At 42.0% G+C, this 16770-nt stretch overlaps 1 protein-coding gene across 1 annotated transcript in view; it reads right to left on the bottom strand.

Annotated features, from left to right (window-relative positions):
• The window catches only part of PCOLCE2 (procollagen C-endopeptidase enhancer 2), a 112782-nt gene that overhangs the window by 31930 nt on the left and 64082 nt on the right, over positions 1 to 16770 (bottom strand). The window contains exons 3-4 of the mRNA XM_014542173.1: positions 14934 to 15058; positions 13783 to 13919 (exon numbers count right to left, since the gene is read on the bottom strand). Coding sequence (XP_014397659.1) covers positions 13783 to 13919; positions 14934 to 15058 — 262 coding nt within the window. The remainder of the gene's footprint in view (positions 1 to 13782; positions 13920 to 14933; positions 15059 to 16770) is intronic.

Consider the following 16770-nt stretch of genomic DNA (forward strand, 5'->3'; position numbering starts at 1 on the left):
TCCCGCTTGGGTGCCTGGCCAGCCTGGATGAGGGGCTGATGGTTGTTTTCAGGCTGGCCACAACCCTTTCAGGGTAGGGGTCCCCACTGGGGTGCCTGGCCAGTCTGGGTGAGGGGCTGAGGGCCGTTTTCAGGCTGGCCGGCAACTGAAGCTCCCAGTCTCTCCTTTTTTTTCTTTTTTGTTTTTAATCCTGGGATTTATTTACCTTCTATAATTGAAACTTTGCTGCCGTCCTGCTTGCTCCAGCTCTGAGGCCGTGGCTGGCTGAAAGCAGGTATCTGGGGTTTGTTTGGCTTCTATAATTCAAACTTTGTTGCTTTTGGAGCTGTTGCTTTCGGAGCTTAGAGCCGGGCTGCGGCAGGCGGGGAACCTTGGCTTCCTCCATCACTGGAACAAGCAAACCTCCTGCTCGCTTCAGCTGCATGGCTGCCGGCCACCATCTTTGTTGGCAGTTAATTTGCATATCTTGCTGATTAACCAATGGGAAGCATAGTGGAGGTATGGTTAATTACCCTTTTTGTCTTTTATTAGATAGGATAGTAACTATTTCTAGTAATGCTATCTGCCCCAAATCTACTTTGTCTTGATATCAATAAAGCTATGCCAGTTTTCTTCAATAAGTGTTTTTCCAATATCTTTTTCTATTATTTTATTCTCAAATGCTCTCTTGTTTTTTTGAATGTCTTATTATAAATAGCACATGACTGGATTCTGCTGTTATCCAGTCTAACAATCTTTACCTTTCCATTAATGATTTGATCCATTTGTATTTACATTGGTTACAAATATATCTGGAGATATTTCTACCATCCCATTTTGTGCTTTTTATTTGGCCTACCTTTTTTATGTTTCTTTTTTTCCCTTTTCTTTTGGATCTAACTTTTTTTCTCATTTCATGTTTTTTCTCCAGTGTTTTGGAAGTTAAAGACTTCTACTTTTTCTAGAGGTTACTCTAAATTTAACATCCCTATTTACTTTAACAAATTATAAAGTTGAATAATATATTCATCCTATTGTCAAATAATACAAGGAACTCAGAACCCTTCAATACTTATGACCAATACCTTTGTCCATTGTTTCCTGCTGCACCCTTTATTCTGTGACCATTATCTTCCTGCCTGAAGTACATAATGAAGTTTCTTTGGTTAGGGTATGTTGGAAGTAAACTCTCTCAGCTCTTGTTTAACTGAAAAGGTGTTGATTTCACCCACATTCACAAAAGAGTTTTTTCACAATCCAAGTTTAATAGTTACTTTGTCTCAGTACTTTGAAGACATTCTTCTAACATCTTCTAACTTCCACTATTGCTATTGAGAAGTTAGTTATTAAGTTATGTGTCTTTCCTTTGTGATAACATGCCTTTTGTTCTGGCTGTTTTTAATATCCCTCTCTTCTGTACTGTGGTTTTACTATAATACACATAGGAATGGGTATCTATACTAATAGAAGGGTAATATTCTAATTAGAGTGGACATCTTCCAGACGTTCATCCAGACGTCCATCCAGACAAAGCCACAGTGGCTGCGAGGCCCAGGGCTCAGGCAGCCATAAGCCCCAGCAGCTGCGAGGCCTAGGGCTCAGGCAACTGTGAGTCCCAGCGACTGCAAGGCCATGGCTCAGGCAGCTGTGAGCCCTGGCAGCTGCGAGGCCCAGGGATCAGGCAACTGTGAGCGCTGGCGGCTAAAAGGCCCGGGTCTCAGGCCGCGCAGCCGTGATGGCTGGCAGTGGCAGCAGGAGCGGGGTGATGGGGGCGGCGCCTTCCCCTGATCAGCCTGGTCACCTCCCGCAGAGGGAGGCCAGAGGCAGCAGCAGAGATGGGGTGATGGAGGAGGCACCTTCCCCTGATCAGCCCAGTTGCCTCCTGCAGAGGGAGGCCAGACTGCAGCTTAGGTCCACTCTCCGTGGAGAGTGGGACTAAGCCATCAGTAGGACATCCCCTGAGGGCTCCTGGACTATGCGAGGAACTATGAGAGGGGACAGGCTGGGCTGAGGGACGCCCCCCTCCAGGGGACGAATGTTCGTGCACCAGGCCTCTAGTCTATATCTATAAAACCCTAATATGCAATTAGGCTAAATGGCGGAACAACCGAACAACTGGTCGCTATTATGTGTGCTGACCACCAGGGGGCACGCATGGAACATGGCAGGCGTCAGCAGCAGGCGGCAGAGAGTGGAACATGGTGGACAGTGGTCGCAGTGAGATGGTGGAGCAGGTGAGTGGGGGCGCCAGACCAAGGCAGGTCACCAGTCGCTGTCATCAGGGCGAGCCTCGAGTGGTTACTGAAAATTGTTTGCTCCTGCATGCCCCGGTCCTGCCTGGCACCTGCACCCACTGCCAGCACCCGATGCTGGCCCCGATCGTTCAGCGCTGTCAATGGGTGCGAGTGGTGGCTGCTGACCCAGATCGCCCCTCAGGGCTTCTCCACCCCCACCCCCCGCTCCTGAGGGGCAATTGGGGCAGCAACAGCTGCTCACACCTGCTGATGGTGTCGGCCCTGCTCGCACCCACTGCTGGCAACAGCACCAATCACTCTGCGCTATCAGTGGGTGCAAGTGGGGCTGGGGCCATCAGCATGTGGGAGCAACAGCGGCGGGAGCGGGGCTGCCAATAGACAGGGAACTGGGGACCACAGCAGGAGGGGCAGGGCGGGGGCACAGAAGATGGGTCAAGACCCACCCCTATGCCCACTGCAGCCTAGTGGCCCACAGTTCCTTTCAAGGTGCACAAATTCGTGCACTGGGCCCCTAGTCCTATATAATAAAAGCCTAATATGCAAATCGACCAAACCGTGGAACGACCAGTCAATATGACATGCACTGACACCAGAGGGCAGACGCTCAATGCAGGAGCTGCCCGCCGCCTGCAGAACCCAGGCCAGCCAAGGTAGGTGCCAGCAGGACCCCCCAATTGCCCCACAAATCGGCCCTGATTGCCCACCAGGCCTAGGGACCCTGCCCATGAATGAATTTCATGCATTGGGCCTCTAGTATTATATATATGTCGCTTAGGATTTATTTAGTTTTTAATTTGATGATTGATATCTTTCATCCACATTGGAAAAGTCTCAGCTATTATTTCTTCAAACATTGCATTTCCTACATTCTCTATTTTCTATTAAAGAACTGATTACATGTGTGTTAAATATGTGAGGTCCTTCCACTCTGGCCTCTGAACACTTCTTCTCCATCTATCTGTCTGTGCTACATTCTAGTTAATTATCTCATGTCTATTTCTCAGTTCCCTAATTCTTTCTGGAGCTATGTCTTATCCGTAATTTAACACGTACATTAAGTTTTTTGTTTAAATTATTATATGTCTCAGTTCTAAAAATTCTCTTAGGCTCTTTGTTAAATCTGTTTAAACATTTCTGAAAGTCTCTTGTTTCTTAGTCATATTTTGAATAGTCTGCACTGTGTATTTGGTTGACATATTTCTTTAAGCATACACATTTCACATTCTGTCTCATACTTTTTATAAATGCCTTTATGGGTCTGACTATACTGCTTATTTCTGCTGATTATTGATTATGTTGGCTTTTCCTTGTTGCTTTGTGCTTTTTTATTGAGAACCTATGTTTCTTAAAACTTTACTTCTAGGTATTCTTTTTTAAAAATTTAAATTCTTTATTGTTTAAAGTATTACATGAATCTACCTTTTCCCCCATTGACCTCTCCCCGAATGATCCCACCCCCTAGCACATGCCCTCACCACTCTACTGTCTGTGTCCATTGGCTATGCTCATATGCATGCATATAAATCCTGTGGTTGATCTCTTACCCCCTCACCCCCGCCTTCCCTTATAAGTTGGACAGTCTGTTCGATGCTTCTATGTCTCTGGTTCTATTTTTGTTCATCAGTTTATGTTGTTCATTATATTCCACAAATGAGTGAGATCATGTGATATTTATCTTTCTCTGACTGGCTTATTTCGTGTAGCATAATTCTCTCCAGTTCCATCCATGCTGTTGCAAATGGTAAAAATTTCTTCTTTTTTATAGCAGTGCAGTATTCCATTGTGTAGATGTACCACAGTTTTCTAATCCACTCATCTGCTGATGGGCACTTAGGCTGTTTTCAAATCTTAGCTATTGTAAATTGTGCTGCTATGAACATAGGGGTGCATATATCCTTTCTGATTGGTGTTTCTGGTTTCTTACGATATATTCCTCGAAGTGGGATCACTGGGTCAAATGGAAGTTCCATTTTTAGTTTTTTGAGGAAACTCCATACTGATCTCCGCAGTGGCTGAACCAGTCTGCATTCCCACCAGCAGTGCAAGAGGTTTCCCTTTTCTCCACATCCTTGCCAGCTCTTGTCGTTTGTTGATGATACCCATTCTGACAGGTGTGAGATAGTACCTTATTGTTGTTTTAATTTGCATCTCTTGAATGAGTAGTTACTCTGAGCATGTTTTCATGTCCCTTGGCCTTCTGTATGTCCTCCTTCAAAAAGTATCTATTTAGGTCCTTTGCCCAGTTTATGGCTGGATTGTTTATCTTCCTTTTGTTAAGTTGTATGACTTCCCTATAAATGTTGGAGATTAAACCTTTATTGGACATAACATTGGCAAATATGTTCTCTAATGCACTGGGCTTTCTTGTTATTTTGTTGATGGTTTCTTTTGCTATGTAGAAGCTTTTTATTTTGATGTAGTCTCATTTTTTTTATTTTCTCCTAGTTTCCATTGCCCTAGGAACTGTATTAATAAAGATATCGCTACGACAAGTGTCTGCTGTGTTGCTGCCTATGGCTTCTTCTAGAATTTTTATGGTTTCCCATCTTACATTTAAGTCCTTTATCCATTTTGAGTTTATTTTTGTGTATGGTGTAAGTTGGTGGTCTAGTGAACCGCGTCCACCACAGCCAGTGGTGAACCTGAGAAGGGGCATTGAAGGATTAAAGAAAACAGACAAGAGAATACAGTTGGGGCCAGGTAGATCACTGTGCTTGGATGAGGAAACAGCGACCCTGCCTGTAAGCAGGATCTTTATTTTATAGTCAGATCACACAAAGCAAAACAAGGGCAAGATGTTTACAATGTTCTTGCAAATTTCAAAACTGCTTCTTTTCTGTTGTTACCATTCTCTATCAAACTTTGTTTAGGCAGCACTTGCTGCACCTCTGAGCCCCCCTTCCCCCCTCTTCCCTCCACTGCCTTCAGCCCACATCCCTTAGCTACCTAGGACTGCAGGGTTAGACTATAAGGTCAAGCTTACAACCATTGCCTTTTGGCTATAATTGTGCTGGGAGGGCTTTGCCCTCCAAGCTGGGACTTGTATGTGGCTTTGCCACAAGTCAGACTGAGGCTTGATCCTGTCCAAACACTGTAGCCGCTCTCCACAGTCTAGTTTCGCTTTTTTGCATGTATCTGTCCAATTTTCCCAACACCATTTATTGAAGACACTGTCTTGACTCCATTGTATGCTTGTGCCTATGACAAATATTAATTGAGCATAATGGCTTGGGTCGATCTCTGGGTCCTCTGTTCTGTTCCAATGGTCTATATGTGTGTTCTTGTGCCAGTACCAGGCAGTTTTGAGAACTGTGACTTGGTAATATAGCTTGATATCTGGTATTGTGATCCCTCCGACGTTGTTTTTCTTTCTCAGGTTGCTGCAGCTATTCCGGGTCTTTTTTTATTCTAGATGAATTTTTGGAGAGTTTATTCTAAGTCTTTGAAATATGCCATTGGCATTTTAATGGGGAATGCATTGAATCTGTGGATTGCTTTGGGTAGTGTGGACATTTTAATTATGTTGATTCTACCAATCCATGAACACAGTATATTCTTCCATTTGTTTATGTCTTCCTCTATCTCTTTTTTCAGTGTCTTGTAATTTTCTGAGTACAAGTTCTTTACCTCCTTGGTTAAGTTTATTCCTGGTATCATAATTTTTTTTGTTGCAATGGTAAATGAGATTTTTTTTTTCAGTTTCTATTTCTGTGAGTTCATTATTGGTGTATAAAAAAGCCATAGATTTTTGGGTGTTAATTTTGTATCCTCCTACATTGCCAAATTCATTTATTAAGTATAGTAGTTTTTTGGTGGATTTTTTAGGGTTTTCTATGTACAATATCATATCATTTGCGAATAATGAGAATTTTACTTCCTCTTTTCAAATTTGGATGCCGTTTATTTCTTTTTCTTGTCTGATCGCTATGGCTAGTACTTCTAGTACTATGTTGAACAGGAGTGGTGAAAGTGGGCAACCCTGTCTTGTTCCTGTTCATAGGGGAAATGGTTTTACTTTTTGGCCACTGAGTATAAGGTGGGCTATAGGTTTGTCATATACGGCTTTTATTTTGTTGAGGTCTGATGCTTCTATTTCCACTTTGCTGAGAGTTTTTATCAGGAAAGGATGTTGGATTTTGTCAAATGTCTTTTCTGCATCAATGGATATGATTATGTGATTTTTGCCTCTCAATTTGTTTATGTCATGAATCACATTTATTGATTTGTGGGTATTGTATCAGCCTTGCATCCCTGGAATAAATCTCACTTGGTCATGGTGTATGATCTTTCTAATGTAATGCTGGATCCAATTTGCTAGAATTTTGTTGAGAATTTTAGCATCTATGGTCATCAGGGTTATTGGTCTGTAATTCTCTATCTTTGTAGTGTCTTTATTTGTTTTTAGGATTAGGGTAATTCTGGCTTCATAGAATGAGCGTGGAAGTGTGCCTTCCTCTTGAATTTTTTGAAATAGTCTGAGAAGAATAGGTTTTAGTTCTTTTTTGAATGTTTGGTAAAACTCCCATGTGAAGCTGTCTGGTCCAGGGCTTTTCTTTGCTGGAAGTTTTTTTTTTTTTTCATTACTGTTTCAATTTCATCAGTAGTTGAATTTTTTCAATGTTTTTATTATAGTTGAATTCTAATTTTATGCCATTGTGATCTGAGAAGATGCTTGATATGATTTCTATCTTCTTGAATTTGAAGAGACTCTGCCTGTGTCCTAATATGTGGTATATCTTGAAAATGTCCTGTGTGCACTGGAGAAGATTGTATATTCTGTAGCTTTGGGGTGAAATGTTCTGAAGATGTCAATTAAGTCCATCTGATCTAGTGAGTCATTTAGGATTGCTGTTTCTTTGCTGATTTTTTGTTTAAAGGATTTATCCAGTGGTGTCAATGGGGTATTAAAGTCCCCTACTATGATTGTATTGCTGTGACTGTCTCCCTTGATATCTTCCAAAAGCTTTTTTATGTATTTGGGTGCTCCTGTATTTGGTGCATATATGTTTATCAGGGTTATATCCTCTTGTTGAATTGCTCCCTTTAGTATTATGAAGTGACCCTCCTTATCTCTTATTATAATCTTCACTTTGAGGTCTATTTTGTCAGATATAAGTATTGCTACCCCAGCTTTATTCTCATTTCCATTTGCCTAAAAATTTTTTTTCCAATCTCTTCTCTATCAGTCTGTGTGAGTCCTTTGTTCTGAGGTGGGTCTCTTGTAGAGAGAAAATATATGGGTCATGTTTTCTTATCCATTCAGCTACCTTATGTCTTTTGATTAGAGTATTTTATCCATTTACATTTAAGGTTATTATTGATAGGTACTTGTTTGTTGCCATTTTTATTCTTTGTGCCTATGTTCCTTCTTCCCTTTCTATTTCTTCTTTTTTACAGAAGTCCCTTTAGCATTTATTGCATTGCTGGCTTGGTGGTAATAAATTCCCTTAGCACTTTTTTGTCTGTGAAGCTCCTGATTTCACCTTCAATTTTGAATGATAGCCTTGCCAGGTATAGTATTTTTGGATTCAGTCCCTTGTTTTGCATCACTTTGTATATTTTATTCTATTCCCTTCTGGCCTGATGTGTTTCTGTTGAGAAATAATTTGATAATCTAAGGGAGATCCCTTATAGGTAACTTTCTGTCTCTCTCTGGCAGCCTTTAAGATTCTTGCTTTGTCGTTGATGTGTCTTAGTGTTGGTCTTTTTGGGTTCATCTTGTTTGGGACTCTGTGAGCTTTTTGGACTTGTGTGAATTTTTTCTTCCCAATATCAGGGAAGTTTTCTGTCATTATTTCTTCAAACAGGTTTTCTATTCCTCATTCCACTTCCTCTTCTTCTGGCACCACTATTATGCAGATGTTGTTTCGTTTCATGTTGTCCCAAAGCTCTCTTATGCCCTCCTCCTTCTTTTTAAGTTTTCTTTCCATTTGCTGCTGTGGTTGGGTGGTTTTATCTACCTTGTCTTCTAATTCACTAATGCGGTCCTCAGCTTCTTCTAGTCTACTGTTGAAACTTTCCATTGTGTTCTTTATTGTGGCTACGTCATTCTTCACTTCCTCTTGATTCTTCTTTATTTCCTCTTGATTTTTATGCATGTTGTTGAATTTGTGTTCCATCCTCTTCACTGTCCTTATAACCATTGCTCTGAATTCTTTCTCTGACAAATTGCTTGCCCCCATTTCGTTTATTTCCTTTTCTGGGGATTCTTCCTTTTCTTTCGAATGGGGGTTGTTTCTTTGTCTCCCCATTTTTTCTGTTTCTTTGTGATTCAAAGAAACAGATCAGATCAATTGCTATGCCACCTAGATTTTTTGAATTTGTCTTATATAGTAGATGTTTTACAGGACCCAGTGGTGCAATCTCTCTGGTCTTCTGGGCTGGGAAATCTAGAGTTGCCTCCTACTTGGGCAATTTGGGTTTTCTTGGTGTAGTTGAAATTTGAGTGTTATTGTCCCATTCGTGGATGGAGTCTTCTTTCAGGATGTCTGGTTATGTGGCTCGCTCTCTACCACATTGACCAAACAGCACAAAATACAACTTGATAAAACACGATACAAAGGGAACAAAACATGAATATACTCAAGACACCAATAACCCCAACAACAGTGACCACCAGAGAAAAGAGAATTGGGGGAGAGAAAAGAGAGAAAAAATGATATTGAGGAAAGAAAAAAATGGTAAGAAAGAAAAGAAAAAGAAGAAAAAGTAAAAAAAAAAACACAAAAAACATATATACGTGGGGAGAAAGCACCACAGGAAAAAACGATAAATGAAAAAATGCAAACAGCGAACACTCAGAAAAGAGGGTGGGGGCAGACTCTGTAGAGGCAGAGATTATATACAGAAAGTAAGGTTAAGAAATTGAATGAATATGGGGAGGACCTCAGTTCAGTATAGAGGTGGTAGAAAGAGGATGAGTGGAAAAGAAGAAAAAAAGAGAAAGAAAAAAATTTAAAAATTAAAAAATAAGATAAAATAACAAAAAATAGAATGAAGAAAAAATAATGTGAAAAAAATAAACAAAAAACAAAGAAAATAAAAAAATTTTTAAAATAAAAGATAATTTTTTTTAAGTGAAGTGTTGTTCATTTCAGCTGAGTTTTAATGCCCCATGGGGGCTGGTTTAAGATCCCACTCTTCTGCACTGTCTGCCACTTCTCAGTTTCCTGTTAGGCAGTCAACACCATGTTGAAGTTCCACATGATCCACCGCTCCTCTGTTTGTGTCTATCTCCACCGCCTTGACTGCCAGCAGGTGGGACCAGTCTGCCCATTTAGCCTGTCTGCCTCTGTCAATCTTAATCTCTCAAGCGGCTGTTTCTGACAGAGCTTTAGTTAGGGAGGTTGCTGTATTGTTTTCTGGGACTGAATGGTCTCTCTTCAACCCAGTCCCTGAGGGCTCTTAGGGGCTATTCAGATTTTTTGTGTCCTTTGTACCACTCAGGGTGTAGTCTGGGTGTGGCTGTATTTTTTGTGTCCTTTGTACCACTCAGGGTGTAGCCTGGAGACTTCTGGGAGGAGCTAAGCTCTTCAGGAGAAAACGGCTGCTTAGGTCTGGAGTGTCAGGAATGTCCCAGTGCCAGACTCCCGGTCACTTCTCCCCGACCTGCTCTTCTCCACAGCCTCTCCCCAGACTCCACAAGTCCACAACTCCACCTGCACCTCAGTCACGGGTAAGTGTTTTTATTTGAAAGGTCCTATGAACTGGGTTTAGCGAATAAAAGCAAAGACCAAGAAGAGGGAAAAGAGCTTCGCCATTGTGAGTTTCTCTCACCCTGGTACCACACAGCTTGGGCAGTTCTTCAGGCTTCCCCCTCTGGGCTCAGCCTCTTCTGGCTGTGGACTTAGATCTATAATCCCCTGCCACTAACAGTCCTGTAGACTTCCTTTCCACAGGCAGAGGGACACAGACTTAGTGCTGTGCAGCTTCCTTTTTACCCTCTTTGTTTGGAGGTCTCACAACTCTCTCCAGCCCAGATCCCCAATCCTACCATTCTCTGCGTGTCCTCTGCCCTTCCCAACTGCAAATTGTCTCACCAGCTGTTTCTACTTCACCAATTCCAGCTGGATGTTATTCAATTTAGATGCTTTTTCTATCTGCTCTGAGATAAGGCTCAGGACACGTCTGCCATTTTGGCTGCCATTTTGTGTCCTCCCTCCCATTTTTTTCTATAGGTATTCTTAAAGTTTAAGATGCATTCTTCCAAGGAGAATTTATATTTCATCTGTCAGCCTCTGTCAGCACTACCAACTCAGAAACTTTATAAATTAAATTCTTGAGTGCATTTAGTGTAAATTGTAACCTTAGACTCATCTGTGGACTGCTTTTTGGTTAGGAATTCTCATAAGGAACTACCTCTTCATCCCTTTACCAAAAGCTAAGTCCAAAACTGCCGATGTTCCTTACTAACACCCGTGGGTTGTAGGGAAAATTAGTTCAGTCACATTGGTGTCACTTTCTGTAGGTCCCTCATGGTCTTTGATCAAAAGTCCTCCCTTGCCTGGACCCTGAGCTCTATCCTCTGTTCCCAAGCATGGCCTGTGAAGAATGAAGTTCTAGGTCATCAAAGACTGGCACAAATACGGAAGAAAGCTGCCACCTGCACATACTTGTTTCTCTCTCCAGGTTTGGGCTTTTTGTCATTTTTTTTTGTTACCTCAGATGATTTCTTTTATTTTTTGCCAACTCAGCAATGCTTTAACCTAGCTTCTTTGCCATATTGCTAGAAAATTAAATGAAATTATTTTTAAAAACAGTTGTATATAAAGAAAAAACATGGCAGAAGAAGCTAGAGCAGGATAGAGAGTCAAGAGGGAGTTGTTTTTTAATTTGGGAGAACCTAAATTTATAGCTTATGGGGAAGGAACAAAAAAAGGCAGAACTGAAGATGGAGAAAAAGAGGACTACAGGGTAAAAGGGAATTTCAAGGGAGGAAAAAAGGAGCTCAGAAGGAGGATCTAGAGCAGTGGTTCTCAACCTTCCTAATGCCGCGACCCTTTAATACAGTTCCTCATGTTGTGGTGACCCCAATTTCATTGTTACAAATTGAACATAAGTAAAGCGTAGTGATTAATCACAAAAACAATATGTAATTATATATGTGTTTTCTGATGGTCTTAGGCGACCCCTGTGAAAAGGTCGTTCGACCCCCAAAGGGGTCGAGACCCACAGGTTGAGAACCGCTGATCTAGAGGAAAAGACTGGCTGAATCAACAAGGGTGTGATTGGCTGAATAATGGCCCCTAAAGTGTCCACATTCTAATTCCTGGAACTTATGAATGTTACTTCATATGCAAAGGGACTTTGCAGAGAAGGTTAAATTAAGGATCTTGAGAAGGGGAGAGCATCCTAGACTATGTAGGTGGGCCCTGAATGTAACCACAAGTACCCTCATAAGAGGAAGGTCTGACTGCCATGGAGGAGAAGAAAATATGATGACAGAAGCCAAGATAGGATGATGTGCCTTAAAGACAAAGTTTGCCAGCAGCCTTCAGAAGCTAAAAAACGGCAAGAAAACTGATTCTCTTTCAAGTTTCCAAGATAGGCCAGGAAGCCAGGACAAGTGAAATGGGGAAACTGAGACAGAGAGCTGAGCAAACTGCAGAGCAATTTATAGCAAATACAGAAGGTCACCTCCCTAGAGATAACATCTAGGCCTCAGCTATATTTCAGCTCCAGACCCATAAAAGCCGCAAAACCAGGTGAGCAACACCAGGACCAGCTTCAATGACTAACGACCCCCTGCTCTGACACTGACCAATCCGTGGAGACCATGGCCCAGGAGGAGCACACCTGGAAAACTGATGAATATTCTGCTGCTTCCCCTGAGACCTCCCCTAAGATTCCCACCTGTGAGAAAGAGATAAAAGCCCTCAAGACAAAGGAGAAAGCGAGTGCTCTCCCTCTGGGAGCAGCCACCGTTCTTCCCTTTCCCCTCTTCTCCCCACCAGACACATATCTCCTAAACCCTAAAGGATCCTATGAGACTTGCAACCAGGGCAGCAATGGGCAGTGGCAGTTCATCCCAGGAAACCCCCTGGCCCTGGCCCCAAGGCCCCCTTTTCTCTGACTTTCCAGAGAATTAAGGCAGCCCAGCCTGGGCTCTCCTGTTGCTCCTTCTATGCTAAGCTCTTCCTTATTTCATTGTCCCCAGCTTTAATAAATGTTTCCTCATAATCACCTGGATCCGTGCTGTGAAACCTTTCCTGCACGAAGTCAAGAACCCACACACTACTGGCCAGCCCTAGGCAGACCTGCCCATAGCCAGGTCCCCTGTCTGGCAGCACTTCCAGAAGAAAACACGCTGCTGACAGTTTGATTTGAGCCCAGTGAAACTAATTCCAGACTTTTCACCTCCAGGATATAAGAGAACAAATATGTTGTTTTAAGCCAATCAGTTTGTGGTAATTTGTTCCAGCAGAATAGAAAAAGAATATAAGGGACTCTTTAGGAGCTTAGAAATGGGCTTTTCTCCAACACATTCATCTATAAAGCCAAATTCAGATATACTAATGTTTAATTATAACTAACTTGAATGCATTAAAATTTTAAAATTATTATTGGACTTAAATATAAATGAATTGAAACTGAAAATGAACCTTGCTTTAACTCAAGCGTGTCTGTGGAAACCATAGACACATGTAAAAGCAGGCGGTGCATATAACCTAATTCTGTTTAAGAGTAGGAAAGGGTGTTTACTTTGGTGACTTTGATGGCAAGCTATAGTTGTTTCAATTGTCGCTTTCCTAGTATTGTATACCAAGGTGTGAAATATCTTGCACCAAATATCTTACAGGTAAGTAATGTGCCCAGTGTCATGCAGCTAGTAAGTGGCAGAGCTCTTGGCTCCATAAATGTTCTGATAAGTACCTTTCGGGTTCACTCACCAAAATTTGAACAACAACATGAAGAGGAGCTACAAGATCCAGGACAGGATCTGATCAGGTAAAATCACCTGGATCTGTTGTAAGATTTCTGTTTTCTTTGTCTAGGTCCCCAGTAGGTAGCCCCCAGTTTTTTTTATCAGAATTTTCTCTTTCACTCTGAGGCACAACCTCACCTTTGCAGGGTAGTGACATATCCATGCATCTGACTCAGCATCTGCCTGTAGTCATCACCACCTCTGCTTCTGTTTATGTACGTGGCTGTGGAGGCCTCTCTACACTAGTTAAGGTTGCCTACTCACTTTCATGGAACCCAGGAACTTATGAACAAAACAACAACATAAAATCTTTCAGAAAATAAAACATAGCACATCAATTGAATAAGAAATAAGTTTTGAGCCCTGGCCGGGTGGCTCTATTTGTTGGAGTATCCCATACACCAAAAGGTTTTGGGTTCGGTTCCCAATCAGGGTACAAACCCAGGTTTCAGGTTTGATCCTGGCCTGGGGCAACTGATCAATATTACTGATCAATATTTCTCTCTCACATTGATGTCTCTCTCTCTCTTACCCTTCCTATCTAAAAATCAATCAGCATATCCTTGGGTGAGGATTAAAAAAGAAGAAAGAAAGAAGTTTTGAAATAAAACAGGGGCTACTTACACGGGTGGACTATCACCACAATACTTTCCAATTCTTTTAGCGTCGTTGACTTCTCCACCATTAAACACCGCCACATAATCATATCGGCAGTAGTTATCGCGCTCAACATCAAACTTCTCAAACTTTAATTCTATAAGCTTTAGTGAAAACACAGAATTAGAAGGGTCAAAATAGCATTGCCGAATGTCCTCAAATAGAATTCTTCCTCCCCCCAGATTTGTAGGTACCATGATTGTCCTTTGTAAAAATGCATTCTGTTTAAGTTATTCTTGCTTGTTTTCATAATTCTTCTGTGGTATTCATATTTCTTGTGCAATTCTTTTGATTTAATCTTTAGTCATTCCAAAAGATCATCTCACTCCCAGATCAATCCTAGTTAAGATCTTAAACTTAAACCTATCAAACTAGGGAATAAATTATTTTCAAAAGTCCACGGGGTAAGCTTGGTCTATTCCCATGCTAAGTTCTGTCCTGCAATTAACATATGAAAGGGGGTCCCAGAAAGGGTATAAATTCATATAACCACTCACTAATGAGCAGTGGACATTAGACCTTCTCTGTTGATTGTTTTACAGCAATGAATAAAGTTAACTGTGGGGAACTTGCACAGATTCTATTTTTTAAAAAAACAAAAGAAATTATAAAGCATACTAGCTTTCACAGCAGACCACTTGCTCTTTGAAGAAGTGTGGCCTGTTTGCACTGGCTTGGTCAAAGTGATGCAGGCAGACTGTTTTTTATTTGGTGACTGGGATGGCTATTATTAGTATGAGGACCTGATGAGTTTGTTATGCGAGCAAAGGGTAACCTTGAATATATACATGTACTTGGGTACTTTTATCTTTCCACAATTAGTGGCTTCTACTTATAAAATCTTCCACAGGGTTAAACAATTTCACATAGGGCTTATTTACCATTTGTATTTCAAAACCTGTTTTGAAAATTGTAATTATGGAATAGGAAAGTGAATCCGTGATTTTGCAAGTCAGATAGTGCAAAAGCAATTTGAATCTGGGTCTTTATATGAAGAAAGACCTATGGCCAGCCAGGCCTTTCTTGCCCTACAACAGTAGCTCTTGAGAGTTGGGCCCCTCACACTGTCTACACAATTCACACATGAATGCTTTCTTCATATTTTCAGGAAATCTCACCTGATTCTTTGGGGCTAGAATGTGCCATAAGCAAGTGACTCCTGCAGGGTAATCACGGTCTGGCCAGTTGGGGGTTTTAAAAGAGCCGGAAGGTCTTTCAAGGCGTCCTCCACAATATTGATCCCCTGAAGTTATTAAATATGAAAAAAATCCAAGTTTATGTCCTCATAGAGGTTATCCCAATGCAACCATGAGGAGATTAAGGATTTGGAATATTAGGTGATAGTATAGCAAATAAGGACAATTTCAGAAGCTCTTAAATTTTCTCTTAAAAATAGTCACATAGAGAAGAACCAAGATGGCTGCATAAGGTATATACCTGTACGTGTCGCCCCCCACAACCACATTAAAACTACAACTAAAAGACAAAACAGTGATCATCTAGAAACCACGGGAAAGCTGGCTGAGTGGAAGTTCTACAACTAGAAGGGAAGAAAAAAGCGCATTGAGGCTGGGTAGGAGGTGTGGAGGCACCAAGAGCAGAGGTACGGAGGCGCGCGAACCAGGCTGCACCTGGGTGCGTGGTTTTTTTCAATCTGGAGATACAAGCTCCCAACTGCACTGAACTCATTTCCGGCAAGACTCTAGGGACCCACACTCCTACAGGGAGAAACTGGACTGTTTGGTATCCGGTCAGAAAGCAAGGGTGGCTTTCTTGCAGAACTGCTCGCAGGGATCATTGTTACTGTGGGGGCACGGGACTTGGGGAGTCGGGGACGTGGAGACACTGAGATGCAGAGACTCGCGGAGAGGCGCGCAGTCGCGGAGAAGGCTGATGACAGCCATCGCTGTTTGCTCTGCCCTGGTGATTCTCTGAGACCCCACCCCACTCAACTTACAACCCCACCAAAGCTGTGCACAGCGGCGCAAATGAATCACTTGTCCTTTTGCAGCCTAACCTAACAAACCGCAGCTGGGTCAGAGAGCTCCAAAATTTCCAAATCCCAAACAAAGAGGAGAAATCTGCAGATATCCTGGTAGCTCCTGCTGGGTGGACTCACACAGTGGTTGAATTTGCACCTCCTTGGAGATCCAGGAGCCAGTGTACCCAGTGGTCAGATACCAGATTTCAACTCCTCACATGCATAAGTGACACACTCAAGAGGCAGACTCAGTGAGCACCAAAGCCCCACTGAAGCAAGTCCTGCCCCATAAGGGTGTCTCCAGCACAGCAGCTCTTCCACTATAGACACAGCGGGTCCTTGCAGTCAATTGGCCTGGAGGTCATTTCCTCCCAGGGATACCAACAGCAATCAAGGCTTAACTACAACAAGACTGTACACCCAGCCCACAAAGGGGTGCACCAAGAGTGTCCACCTCAGGTGATTGGGGAGGCTGAGCCACTGGGCCCAATAGGACACCTAGCACACAAAGCCACTCTATTAACACAGGGAAGCAGCCAAAATGTGGAGACAAAGAAACATGTCACAAATGACAGAAATGGAGGAAAGCAAATTACTGGATTTAGAGTTCAAAAGCACAGTTATAAGGTTACTCAAGAATCTTCTACAAACCTCCAAGGAACTTAGTGAGACCTTCAAGGATCTTAATGAGAATGCCAAAAAAATGGAAAAGGACTAGTCAGAAATTAAGCATACACTGACTGAAATAAAGAATAATATACAGAGATCCAACAGAAGACTAGAGGATCGCAAGAATCAAGTCAAAGATTTGAAATATGAAGAAGTAAGAAACACCCAACCGGAAAAGCAAAAAGCAAAAAGAATCCAAAAATATGAAGATAGTGTAAGGAGCCTCTGGGACAACTTCAAACGTACCAACATCCGAATTATGGGGGTGCCAGAAGAAAAGAGAGAGCAAGATATTGAAAACCTAT

The sequence above is a fragment of the Myotis brandtii genome, unplaced genomic scaffold (assembly GCF_000412655.1).
Source record: "Myotis brandtii unplaced genomic scaffold, ASM41265v1 scaffold291, whole genome shotgun sequence".
Classification (NCBI taxonomy): Eukaryota; Metazoa; Chordata; class Mammalia; order Chiroptera; family Vespertilionidae; genus Myotis; species Myotis brandtii.